At 37.8% G+C, this 13,658-nt stretch overlaps 1 protein-coding gene across 1 annotated transcript in view; it reads right to left on the bottom strand.

Moving 5' to 3' along the window:
* The window catches only part of gbe1b (glucan (1,4-alpha-), branching enzyme 1b), a 126,264-nt gene that overhangs the window by 90,065 nt on the left and 22,541 nt on the right, over window positions 1–13,658 (bottom strand). The window contains exons 4-6 of the mRNA XM_053507444.1: window positions 6,348–6,473; window positions 3,654–3,789; window positions 476–566 (exon numbers count right to left, since the gene is read on the bottom strand). Coding sequence (XP_053363419.1) covers window positions 476–566; window positions 3,654–3,789; window positions 6,348–6,473 — 353 coding nt within the window. The remainder of the gene's footprint in view (window positions 1–475; window positions 567–3,653; window positions 3,790–6,347; window positions 6,474–13,658) is intronic.

Below are 13,658 nucleotides of genomic sequence, written 5' to 3'. Positions count from 1 at the left end.
ATTATTCCATAATATGCGTAACAATCCTCTTTGCAAGAAAAGTGAACTGTATATACTGTAGGGAGCTAATATGACAATATTGACTCGTTTAGACTTTTTGTCAATGGATATGGATAATGTAAATGTAAAGTGAATTTAAATAAGTGTAAATAGCAACAAAAGCACAATTACGTAGAACAAATCTGCTATAATAAACTGTACGGTATAATGCATTTTTCAGATTTAAAACACTTTTGTTCAGCTCATCTGAGAATGCTGTGCTGTTAAGAAAAATGTCTTTAACTAGAGTCATCAGAGCGAGTTTGTGATGATTGTGCTTCACCATCTAATTAGCTGTATCATTTTGGTAACTAAATGTATGTCTTGACTCACTTTGCATCGCATCTGGTCAAGAAACAAATAACTAAATTTAGCACAGGTATTTATATGCTACACCATCTGGGGGGGGGGGGACTCTAAAATAAGTCATATTTACCTGGATGCTGCAAAGAAACTTGTGACTTGGTAACCAAAGCTAGCATAGTAGGCATGCTCCATGATAGCCATGAGCTGGATACAGTTATAGCCTGCAAAAAAAGAAAGTTATAAAAGAGGAAACATGTTAGAGATATCACGAATAAAAAAAAAAAAGGATACAATGGATCAAACTAAAGCAAATTCATTATTTGTGTTAAGCTGAAGGATGACGGTTAGCTACAGTAAGTACAATGACACCAGGAGCACTTCTGTAACACTGGTCAAATATGCAGAGTTGTTTTTGTCAAAAAAGAAAAATCCTCCACTTTTGATCCAGAGGAACTACCTGACAGGTAAAGTTCTCCTATATCTTTAGATGCAAAAGACAGGCTGTGGCCACTGAGACACAGTAAAGGGATGACTCTACGGGGTCATGTGGAGCCCTTCTGACCCGCTTTAGTAGAGAAACATGACTACAGTTTCTAGTAACATTGCTTTCTCACTGACAGCTCTTTGAAACTGTGTGGAAAAAGACTCAGGAGGCAGATTCAGAAAGCCTCGTACCGTTGTTTTTTTTCAGTGCAGAGAGAGGTTTATTTATTTATTTTACTTAGTTTCTTTGTGCTGCTTCAGAAAAGTTTTTTTTTTTTTTTTCTCGAAATAATGACAGCACTGCAGCCTCTAAGGAAGCCTGACTTGGCTCATGGATATACATATGCAAGCACTTGCTCATTCTTTCTCTCATTCTCTTTCTTAAACACGTTTCTGTGCTCCAGGGAAGCATAGGCACCTTTTATAGCTTCCTGAGACAAGCAAAAAGTTAACTCTGGAGACATACACAGTACAGTATTCACAACTAGCAGGTGAAACCAGGTCTTATTTTAGTTGATTACACACAGACTTAATATTCAAGAAGCAAAGACATTAAGCGGTCATTTTTTTCTGAGAAAATATTTAGATATTTAGAAATGCAGCGAGGCAGCAAACTGGCTATGGAGTGGCACAAAAATCAACTTAGATTAAACGCCTCTTGCTATAGTCAAAACACAATTAAAATGCAACAGCTCCTAAGTCATGGAACTAAACAAATCAGCCATAACATTAAAACCGTGAACATTAAAACCATGAACATAGGTTTCGGGTTACCCTTGTGCCACTGGCATCTTGTGAGGCATGACTCCACAAGACCTCTGGAGGTGTGCTGTCTGGCACCAGAACATTGGCAGCAGATGCTCTTTAGGTTGTTGTAGGGATCGGGGTTGTTTGTCCGGCACATCCCATGGGTGCTTAATCGGACTGGGATCTGGGGAATTTGGATAAAAGGTCTTGAAGTCTTCGTCTGCTGGGCCATGTGTGGTGGGCATGGTGGACTGGGTGCTTTTCTATCTTTTCTGCACCAGCTTAGTTGGGGATTTGAGCCACACCGATTTTTCTATGGGGTTGGTACCCCAAGTCTTTGGGACCCATGATCCTGTCACCAGTTTACTGCTGTACTGTATAGTTGATCAATATTGCTAAGCTCACTTGGCAGTGGTGTTCATGGTTTGGCTGGTCAGTGAATATCCCTTTTGATAAAAAAAAATCTGGCTTAAATAGAAGTGTCTGCTCAGACTGGGCCTCGTTTATCAATTATGTAGTAAAGCTGTGGCCAAACTGAAATAAGAATCCCATCAGATTTTCAAAAAGTTTGAGTCACTTTCTTTATAATCTTACTGATTTTCTTCAAACTCACATATAGTTTGTAAAGTTCCAAGGACGTTCATGTTCCAGCTGATTTACACTTAGTGAAGAACACTCCCTAACAGGCAAAGGTTACGGAGCTTAAAATGACTAAATGATGATTAAATGATGAAAGAGCAACTTCTGTAGCATGTGCTACAGTAAATCTCCTGTTAATGTAACTGTAGCACATAAGCTGCACTAGGCACAAACTATTCCTCAATGCTTTCTGCTTTGACACAGCACTGTTACTTATAACTGAAGAACTAGCTTTATTGGTATTCATTTTAGTGAAATATTTTGGATTGCCCTCCTCTAACTCATGAAATGACAAAATTATGAGACTTTCATTAAATTCAAGGAAGCCACTGACCCAAACGGGAGAAGCAAGAGTGAAACAAATTTCAACAAAACCTGGAAATAAACCTGCAGTAACTCCAGCCAGTTCTAGAATTGAGGTTCACAGCACAATAATATGTTTGTTATCACCACCCTTTTTTCACTCCACAAGCCTGTTTCATGAGAATATGTCACATTACAGAAGGCTCACTAGGGCCTCCATAAAAGTGTGACATTGTGGCTGCCGGTGGAATTTAATTACTATGTGATGCTTGCCATCTTGCAGAAGGGATTCCAACGTGGCAAACTTGGTGACTGCCAAATTTTAATTGAATTCGCAGGCAAATCTGTGGGGAAAATGTTTCCAATTTACACAACACAGCGATCACATTGGTACCAACCAGCCTTAATAGGCGATGCAATTTTTTTTATAAAATCTAAAAAGGCAGCACATCTGACCTTACATTTGCGTACATATGGACGCCCTGAAACAAACCGTGCCAACTACGCTAAAGACAAAGCCATAAAAATATCTGCAACTAAGATTATTATAAACGGGATCCAAAGACAGTCGCTTTATCGTTCCAACCACTTGAGCACCATCTGAAAATCCACATACACAAACAAATCTATGCCCAACAAGCATAACTACACAGAAGAGACATTAATGACCACTTTACATGCCAGCAGGAGCCTGTAATTGCCTTTTTGACCCACAGAAGGGCCTGGAGAAGAGGCTCATTGAGACCTGACTGAATAGTCAGTCCAGGATTATGATGCACACAACAGCAGCTCATCCTCCGCATATCGGGGTGGTTGGGTTAAGCACCGCCACCACGCAGGACCTGTGTGATGAAGGAGGGACCCGGGAAGATAGAACATAACCTCCCTGGCATACAAAAAAACTAGCAGGGAAAGAAAGGCATAACTTTCTCTGGAGGAGGCACGCAGTAGACAAGGAACCCTGAACGAAAAGGCAAAACACTTATATAAGTAGCGGTTGCTCTTATATCATTAGCAGAAAGGTCTAATGAGGCCTGGACACTGAGCTTGTTAGTGTGATGTAAAGTTAGTTAAGCTCACACACTCAATACACACACAAAGACATAAGGGTCGAAGATAAGAAGAAAATCTCTTACCGAGGTCTTTTATTCGTGGCAGGACGTTGTATGTGAAGTTGCTGTAGGATGCCACTTTGCCCTCTGGGGATGCGATGCCGACATGTGACTCGTATATCCGTAAACTGCGGGGCTTCCGTGGACGAGGATGTTTATGCTAAAGCACAGGAAAGGTAGATGTTTCCCATGTGGCTAAGTCTCGCAATAAATACTGCATGTGCAAAACCTTTTTAAAAAAAATCTTTTATTAATTTAAGTAAACATGACTTTAAAAAAACATGACTTTTTAAAAATTGACTTTAAATAAATTGTCTGGAAAATCTATCAGATGCTCCAGCGTTTAAAATCTGGTTAAGAATCCAAAATGTTAAATGTAAAATCAACTTTAGACTAAAACTGCTCTATAACATATGTTAAATGCTAAACGCTAAGTGCACTTTAAAAGCCACAATGTTCAGTTCAGATTTTTTTTGGTCTGACTGGATTTGCATGTCATGACAGTTAACATTCATAATTACAATTGACTTTTATCTGACGCTAATGTGGGAGCGTCTGTGCTCTGAAACGGCACGTATGCACACTTCGATACGTCTTTGCTCGTGCCATCTGGAGGATGGCAAGCAGTTAGTCAACTGTATTTGTTGAGGTCCAGAAGAAGGAAGAAAGCCAGATGCCTCGTTTTAGCAGCTGTTGCTAGTGCTTCTATGAAATATTTACGCTGTTGGGGCTGACAGACATCAGCGAGCGCTGTACGCATGCACAGGGGCAAAAACTTCACATGAATGCCGATCTGACCGTTCTCATTCAAGTTACAATGTCATGTATCGGATATGCATACGATCTGATTTCTGAGCTCAGAAAGCCCTAAAAAACTCAGATCTGTGTCACATTAGAGTCATGACAGGCTGGCAGTGTGAACGTTGCCTTAAAGTGGGTATAAAAAACATGTAGCTTTCTTGACCACATACATCATTTTTTATTTAATAAACAATAAACAGTAAATCACATTTATACAATCAGTCTCTAATTGTGTGTCAGCATCTTCTGCAGAAAGAAAATTTTAGGCACTTTTCTCCTTATTTGTTTTAAGCATAAGACACGGTCACATATTCCAGTTCAGGAAACCTATATATAGTAGATAATGTCAATGTCAAATGTGACCATGTGAAGGTTTTTCCAGGCCACCACACACACACTGTACAGTATGAAGCTCACATACAAATATCATGATTGAGCACAGATGAATCAGTCCAATATGGGTTTTAAACTAGACTTGAATATTAATCAGGGTTGAAAGTTATAATGTTGAGGGATTTTTTTTCCCTAAAATGTGATTAATTAGCATTCAAACCAATGGCTTGAGCGGATTAAGGATATTTTAATAATTAATCAAAATTAATTATTTACTTTCAGTCCATATTCTCTAAATTTTTTAAGTCACTAAACCTAAAATGTACATTTTTCATAATCTATAATGAATATGCCATGAGCTAGGATAGGTTAATTTAAATAAAAAAAAAATGTAATACAAAAATAAACTTTGCAAAAACTGTACTGTAGATGAGATAAATTAATATTTAGGTTGTTGGTTTTACAAATTGTCATTCACAGTTACAGTATGTTACATATCTGTAAATTCATTATTAGTAGGAACCCAACTGCAGAAGTGCTCTCGTAAATTTAATTACTATTTAAAGGTCCCATATTCTACTATTTCTTTAACAAGTTAACAATAAAGAATATATAACTCCCAACGTACACCGTTATAACCCCCTCATGTGATGCATTTTTTATCCTTCAAACGTACCCCTTTCACTCTTCTTCCAAACACGCGGTTTCAGCGTCTATATAAATGAGCTACTGCCTCATCACACACCACCAGGGGCCAACAAGCCGAGGGAGGGTATTTTCTTATAAGTCACATTTGGAAAAAAAAATCTAACTGGCCCTGTTTAAGCCCTGGTCAATAAACCCATTTTGGTGTTAATAAACATGGCAACTTTTTTTTGTGCGTGAAACCTAGCTGGAGGCAAAATAATTCCCTAAAAACATTTGGTAAATCAGGTTTTGTTGCCTTGTATTTAAAAAATGACTGAATAAAATACTGGCAGCATGGTGACTTGGTGTTTAGCCCTGTAGACTTACACCTCCAAGGTCCAGGTTCAATTTCCGCCTCGGGGTCTGTGTGCCCGTTTACATGTTCTCCCCGTGCTTGGTTCCTCCAGGTATTCTGGTTTCCTCCAACAGTCCAAAGACATGCAGATTAGGCTAACTGGCGTTGCCAAAATGCCCGTAGGTTGTAAATAAACGTGTGTGTGTGTGTTGTGTCTGTTATGTAATAAAACTACTGTACAAGTTAGAGGTTTTACTCCTTCAATTTTGGCTCTCAACAACATATTAAGATTATATTTTTGGGAGCTGATTAGCCTGAGGAGATTATTGTTAGCCTGAGTGATTAGTTTCTATCTGCTTCCATCAAACACCATGATTTAATCATAAAGCAGGCTCGAAAATTATCTATACAACAATAAAGAACGGGAAAAAAAGGTATTGTTTTTTTTTGTTTTTTTTTTGCTTTTAACCTGAATTTTTATAAAAAGTTACAAAGTAAATTTTGCATAATAGTTCCACTTCAATGTCTGCATCTTTTCACAATCACCAAGAAGTAAAAACCTTTATAAAATTAATCTCATTTAAATATATTTAAGCACTTACCATATAAGGAGAAGGAGGATTCCAGTACACCCATTCATACACAACTGAGGTATCGCCTTTGGTAACATATGTTGCCCAGGGTGAAATTCGATACAGCCGCTCTCCGTCTTTGGTGTGAAGCACCACCTAGCAAGTGTGACAAATGATAAGGAGGTATGACAAGTGCAATCATATATGCAGAAGAATGTAAAAGATTCAGTATAAGAGCTGATGGATCTTTTAGACTGGAATTGCATAAAAAGGACCCTTCAAGATTGCGGAAGTATCATCTCTGTTAAGTTTGTTTGAAAAGTCCTAATGCAGCTTATGGTCCAATTTATGATAGGTTGATGGCAATTCCACAGATTTATAAATTACGTAAAGAAAAATACACATTAACTGACAATAATAATGTATATTTTGAAATAGAGTGATAAAAAACAAATTGTTCAATTTAAAATTCTAAGTTTATTTGTCACATACACAGTCATACACAGTAGGATATGCAGTGAAATGTTTATACGACTGCCAGTGACCTTTAAAAAAAAATCTCAATAAGAAATAAATTATGGAATAAAATGAGAAATAAAATATTGAAAAACTTTAGCTATAGTATAAAATCTAAGATTTTTTAATATTTTATGTACATTTTTATTATGTGTGCAAACACAGAAAATATAGAAAACTTCACTTTGTAGAAATAAAAATAGAATTTAAATAAAAATGTCCAGGGAGAGTGAAAATATGCATGAATGTGTGGATGCAATGTCCATAAATATTCAATGTGCAAAAATGAAATAGAAATGTCCAGGGTGTGTGCAAATATGCATGAATGTTCATGGTTCCCAAAGATTTTAGGAAATATTTCGTCAGGGCAGCTTGCAGCTTCCAACCTGACCCTAGTATGCTTTAGGTGTAGAGTTTAAGATGTTCTTTCAGTTAGTGCTCCACAGTTCTTGCCAAAATGTGATTCATGATTTTTCACCATGGAAATTGAGAGGACTGTTCTCTTACATGAGTCTTTTCTTACAACCAAAACATTTATTGCACTAAAATAAATAAATAAATATGTACAGTGAAACCTTGGATTAACATGGTCTGTGAGGATTTTGCAAGACAAGCAAAATGTTGAAATAAATTTTAACTGATGAGTACACGTGCTTTGCCAGCCGAGCGTAATGTGATCACAACTGAGCCAATAGTTTTTCTCTTTCTCGCGCTGCGGGATTGTGGATCTCAGTGCGAATGCGTTGAACATATAATCAACATCCGTGCGCGCATGTACTATTTATTATTTCATTGTGACCATTTTTTTACTTCGTGTCTAAGTGTAGTGACTGTTAGTAACTGTACTGCAAAATGGCCCCTGTGAAGAAAAATGTTAAAAAGCCTGTAACAGTGAGGGAAAGGAATCCGTAGAACTACCAGGTTTTTCTGACCCCTCCAGAGGTAGGCCAAATGGCCCCTTGGTTTAAAACTAACAACTTAATCACCGACAATTGACTCCCATTCATTTAAGTAAGTAAATAATTAAGTAATTGCCACATTAACAGAACAAAGGCAACTGTTAACTTGTGATTAAGGATATTAGGTAAAAACAACCGGGCCAAATGGCCCCTCTCTGCTAGAGCTAGGGGGATAGGGCCAAATGGCCCCTCTCTGTTAGTCCTAGTGTTAACCCTTAGGAGTCTGAGGGTGTTTTGGAGCTCTGAAGAGATTCTGACATGTCCTGACATTTGTGTATTTTTCAGTTACTTATAAACTTATAAATGTATAAAGTCTGATATCATTTTATTCAGCAAAAACTGGGCAACAATAATATATGAGCAGCATGCATGTACAAGTTTGTATATTGGAGAAAAAAAATGTTATGCGTGATTTTTGAAAACAACAAAAAAACAACTCACTGAAATAAGACCACAAAACACATTCATAACATTTGTGCACAAGACTTTTGTGACCTGGAGCTTATAATGTAGAGGTTTTACTTCAAAATGATGTGACAATCACCTTCCTTACTCATTTACAGAAAACAATACATTAATTTAAATTTTCTAAGACACTTTTTGTTTAGAAAGGCAGTATGCGAGGAGGCGTGAATGATCATGAATAATGCTGTAATTCACGCCAGAGAAGACAAAGAACCGCATAATGAGCTGTATAATTACTCCTTTCATGTGAAAGTGTTACAAGAAAATAATTAGAAGACAGAAACATATTACTTTGTTTGTGGTTTATTTAGAATAACTTAAGATTCACTTGCAAAAATTCCAGAAACAGTTCCAAATAAATAAAAAGTGCAAAAAGTGCAAACAACATTCATGGTAAAATGGTGCAAACCTGATGTGGTGTCCTGATGTGAGGTGCTGGTAAAGGCAAGGGTGATGCAGACACATTCCTAAAAACAAACAAATAAATAAATAAAAAAGTTAGCCTATACTGTTCATAGTAAATGGATGTGCAATTAATAGGTATGGACGCTTAATAGGTATGAAGTGTATACATTTTGTGCCCCTCTGTGTCTGTTGATGGACAATAGACTAGACAAGTCTAGTGCATCTCAAACATTTACACCTGAGGCATTAGCAAACACCATCCACCTGACATGCTTTACACACATATTTAACACATTCTAAACAGGTATTTGTAAATACAAGCTTAACAAAAGGCATTATGAACATTTACACCACAGAAATATTCATAAACATTCATAAATTCATTATGTCTCTTAGCTACATAAGGCAGTATTTAGCCAACTGGAGCTAGCTTGTTTGTGCTAAATAACATTACAGATAGCAGTGTTATAAGCTAACCAAAACGGATCCAAATGTATATTAGCAACCATAATCTAAAGCTATTTAAAACGAGATGAAATACATTAGAACATTTATAAACATCTGTAAACTCCATAAGACATTAGCTTAGCCACCGGGAAATAACATGTTTGCTCCATAAGGCAGCCTGTTAGCAGTGTTATCTACATGCTACACTAAACTATATAAATGGCATTGAAAGCCAATGTGTCACACAACAGACAAGAGCTAGCTGAAGTGAGGCAAATATTTACTAATATTAGTTTAATATTATCAGAATAAGAGTTATATAAAACTTAATAACTTACCCAGTGACACTGCTGGATCTGTTCTCTCCTCAAAATGCTTCCGTTCGTCGTCGGAGTCACACAGTCTTCTCCTGAGGTAAATGTAAACTCCTCCTCACTGCCCAAAATCATCTGAAGAGTTTCCTCTGCTGTACAGCGCGTGCCATCTTCCAAACGTGCAGAAAACTCACTGAATCTGTGTGTTTTTAAGCCAGTCTGTGTGTGTTTTCGTGCCGTTGCCCGGGGGGCGTGGCCTCGTATGTAGATTACCCCGGGACTGTTTTCAGTGTGAATGGCGTGTGGGCGTGTCCTGCCGCGGGTCATTAGCAGATAATGAAGTGCGACAGAAATTCAGTGCCTCTCCTTGATTTCATACGGATTACATAAACTGAGAATATTTGTTTTCAATGTGAATTGCATCATTTAAAAGTAGACCCTTTAAGCTTTCTATAGATATATGTCTCATGTCTGTGTGTGCAGTATTCGCGGAGTTTCAGTTCATTTTAGTGACGTGTTTCAAAAAGATTTTCGCGGAGACTAAGACGGCTGAAAGCGCACCCTGTTTATTTTCTTTATTTTACAAAAGCACATTGTTTTGTGGATATTGTGAGTATACATGAAAAAAAGTAGACCCTTTACAGATTCAAATGATGTACTACACTAATGTGTATGATTAATCATGACGGAGCATTTTAAACTCTTTTCACGGTTACCAGAAAAAAATGCATTTTTTTCCGCCGGCGGCAAGTCAGACTCCTAAGGGTTAACGACAACGCGTCACATTTACGCAGTATCTTCAAGAGGAGAAAAAACTAATCGTCATTATAGAGGTTCCTTGTTAAAGTTTGCCAACAGAGCAGTGAGCGCAGTGTGTGTGAAAGTCATTCTACACAGTAGCCCCCTCCCTCCTCCTCGCCTCTCTTGTCTTACCTCAGCCACAATTCTTTTCAAAGGTAAAGTGCAGATTAATTTGTTTTATTTTTACTTTATATTTTGTATGAATTATATTTATATGAATATTTTTGGTTTGTGGAATGAATCATCAAAGTTTCTATTATTTGTTCTGGAGAAATGCGCTTTGATATACAAGCACACTTCCTGAACAAATTATGCTCGCAATCCAAGGTTTAACAGTACTGTTTAACTGTCTTGTATTCAAAAAGTCACCTTTCCCTATAATAGTAAATAAAGTGAAAAGTTGATTAGTTGATAGTGATCCTATACTGATTGTTTGGTATTGTCCCTCCTCTAGCCTCTAATTGCCTGAAATTGTTTAAGCAAGCATTGTGATATAAAGTTTTTGTGCAAAATCAGAGCGCAAACCACAGCTTTATGCTTAAGTTTTTGGCACAAAAATAATTCCATACCACTCCAACTCCAAGTAAACTGATTAGTCTGTTTAGGGTTGCTTCCATGTTACATGACAGCGGAACGGCATAAATGAGGAAGAGTGCTGAGTGGAGTTATCGAGTTGTATGACGCATTCGCTAACCTCTGACCTGATCTGTGAATTAATATATAATTAATATATTACGCTGGGTGAATGTAACCGATATAGCAAGCTAGGATTGTCGTCAATAAGTGAACACGTAAATGCGGTGTGATCTGAATGCAGGAAAATACATACAAGTGAATCGCTAACAATCAGAAATTTGATTGTGTGTACATATAAACTGAAAATGTGATCATGTACATTGAATCATGTAGCCCTATTTCTAGTACCTGTGTGTTTTCTCATATCTCCCTAAAACATGCAGGTGATTGATAAATGATTGATATCTAGGTGTATCAATGAAGCCTGAGACAGACTGGCATTCCATTCAGGGTGTACACCTGCCTCACATCTAGTGTTTCTGAGATAGGCCCTAATAATACATCAGCTAACGTAGATGAATGAATGAATTCTCTAAATCTTTGTTGCTTCAGATTTCATTCCATTATGCAATCCCTTCAGGACAGAAATGATTCAGCACAGAATAGTCCTAATAAGTCAGATCTTTGTAATGAACTATGAAAAATGAACACAAACCTTTTTATTCTTTGTTTTTTCTTCAAATGAAAATACAGCAAGATACACAATCACAGTGGCTAAAGTTATATACTTTCCCAGCACTTCACTATGATTTCTATGACATTTTATTAACTTTCTATTTTCAACTGGGTTTTTTTTGTGCCTGAAAAACAAGTCTATACATTTTCAGGTTTCCCAGGATGCATGGGAACTCATTTTCACACCTTGGCAGGACATACTGTACATTCTACGCTGCATGTCTAGAAGGAAAGAAAGGAATGTGTGTGTGAGTGGAGGTGTGTTTGTATAAATGAATCAGCTGACATACTGACCTTTCACTGTGACTATAGATAAATCTTTCTATACAGAAATGATTGAGGGTTTAACACTGCTTCTGAGTAAAGTCATTTAAAGGCACGTTCACTGAAAGTGTTGAAATCTTGTGATTTCCTTTGTGCAATCTGACCCACGCCTCGGAAACTGTTTGGCAATGCGAGGAAGACAGAGCATTTTGTCAGAAAAAGATAAGAGTCATTTGATCCTTGGCGCATCGTTTGCAAAAAGTTATTTATAGCCAGACTAAATGTATTCATCTCAGGAGGGAAGGATGTTATCAAGTGGCCCGCATTTAAGTAAAACACCGGTGGAATTAATTTAAAACCTAAAAATAATGTGCAATTTTGGGGAGACAACATCCACAAACACCACACCCATATTATCTGTGTGTGTGTGTGTGTGTGTGTGTGTGTGAGTGAGTGTGTGTATAAGCTTATGCATTGTCACAATATTTTTTTCCATCCAAAGTCACATTAATTTCTCTCCAAGATCTGGTATTGGGTGATGGGAGAGTCGGACTGCTGTGCAAATCCTTTTCCAGCAAGATTCTCAATGGGGTTAAGGTGTGGACTCTGTGGTGATCAACCCATGTGTGAAAATGATGTCTCATGCTCCCTGAACCATTCATTCACAATTTGCGACCAGAGAATCCTAGCAGTTTCATCTTGGAATATGCCCGTGCCATCAAGGAAGAAAAAAGGATGGGAAAAAACCTTATCATTCAGTTATGATCAGCTGACCTTATTTTTTGATACATGACATTGCTAAACCTAGACCTGACCAATGGAAGCAATCCCTGTACAATATACTGTATGTCTACAACACACAACACACCTATAAACCCTGGCTTCAATATGCAAATTCACACACATACCCACACCTATAAACCCAGGCTCCAATATGTATGCATGCACACACTCACTCACACACACACACACACGCGCACGCAAAGCTATAAACCCAGACTCCAATATGTATGCGTGCACACACAGAAACACACACAAATCTATAATCCCCTTATACGATATAAGTGACACACATACACACACATCTATAAACCCAGGCCCCAATAAGTATAGACACACACACTAAGAAAAAAGTGTGACTTATAGCCATTATTTGAGCCTCTGTGTTAATCATAGTCATAAACAGAAAAAAAGGCAGGGTTATTTGTTTGGCTGCACGGTCTGCAGTTCTAATCTAACATACGCAACGTCTTTGCTCTTCTCTTCTCTGCCTGTGGTGATGCAGTGTCACGGCACAGTCAGCATGGGACCACAGATCGATGCTGGAGCATTTCTCCCAGCATGAGCACACCCCAAGGCGCTGTCTTTTTTCCTCCCTCGCTCTCTGAGGATAGATCATTTGACACCGCCTTCTCTCAACTACCATGGAGAGGTAATGACTAGCCCATTGGCCCCTGCAGGTGACCCCCAGAGCAGTAACCCACTGTGTCTCGGTCATTAGCAGCATCTCTCTGGAGAACACGGCAAGTACCCGCGCACCAATTGTACTTTTTCACAATTACTGCCGAAGCACTGGATGAATGAAAGAATGCAATGCAAGATAGAATGCAACAGACAGAAAAGGAAAGAGTAAGTGTGAATGAAAGGCATGTACTTGCATTTTCCACATTTCTAGTAAAGACCGGTGATTATATAAATTTTTGTGCGAAATGTGCGAGCATTTTCAATATTATCCCTTTCTTTTTTTAGTAACCTAGAACAGATTGTACTACAGTACCCGGTTTGTAATCTTTTATTCTCTTGAATGCCTATTGATGGACAACAGGCTTGAAACATGGAATTTAGGACATACTGTCTCTTCACACATTATTTTTTTTACTCAATGAGTGTTATTCAGAGGATGATACAAAACTGGAGAC

The sequence above is a fragment of the Clarias gariepinus genome, chromosome 11, assembly GCF_024256425.1.
Source record: "Clarias gariepinus isolate MV-2021 ecotype Netherlands chromosome 11, CGAR_prim_01v2, whole genome shotgun sequence".
In the NCBI taxonomy this organism is placed as follows: domain Eukaryota; kingdom Metazoa; phylum Chordata; class Actinopteri; order Siluriformes; family Clariidae; genus Clarias; species Clarias gariepinus.
The sequence above is the reverse complement of the archived record's forward strand: the minus strand, read 5'-3'. Positions and strand labels throughout refer to the sequence as shown.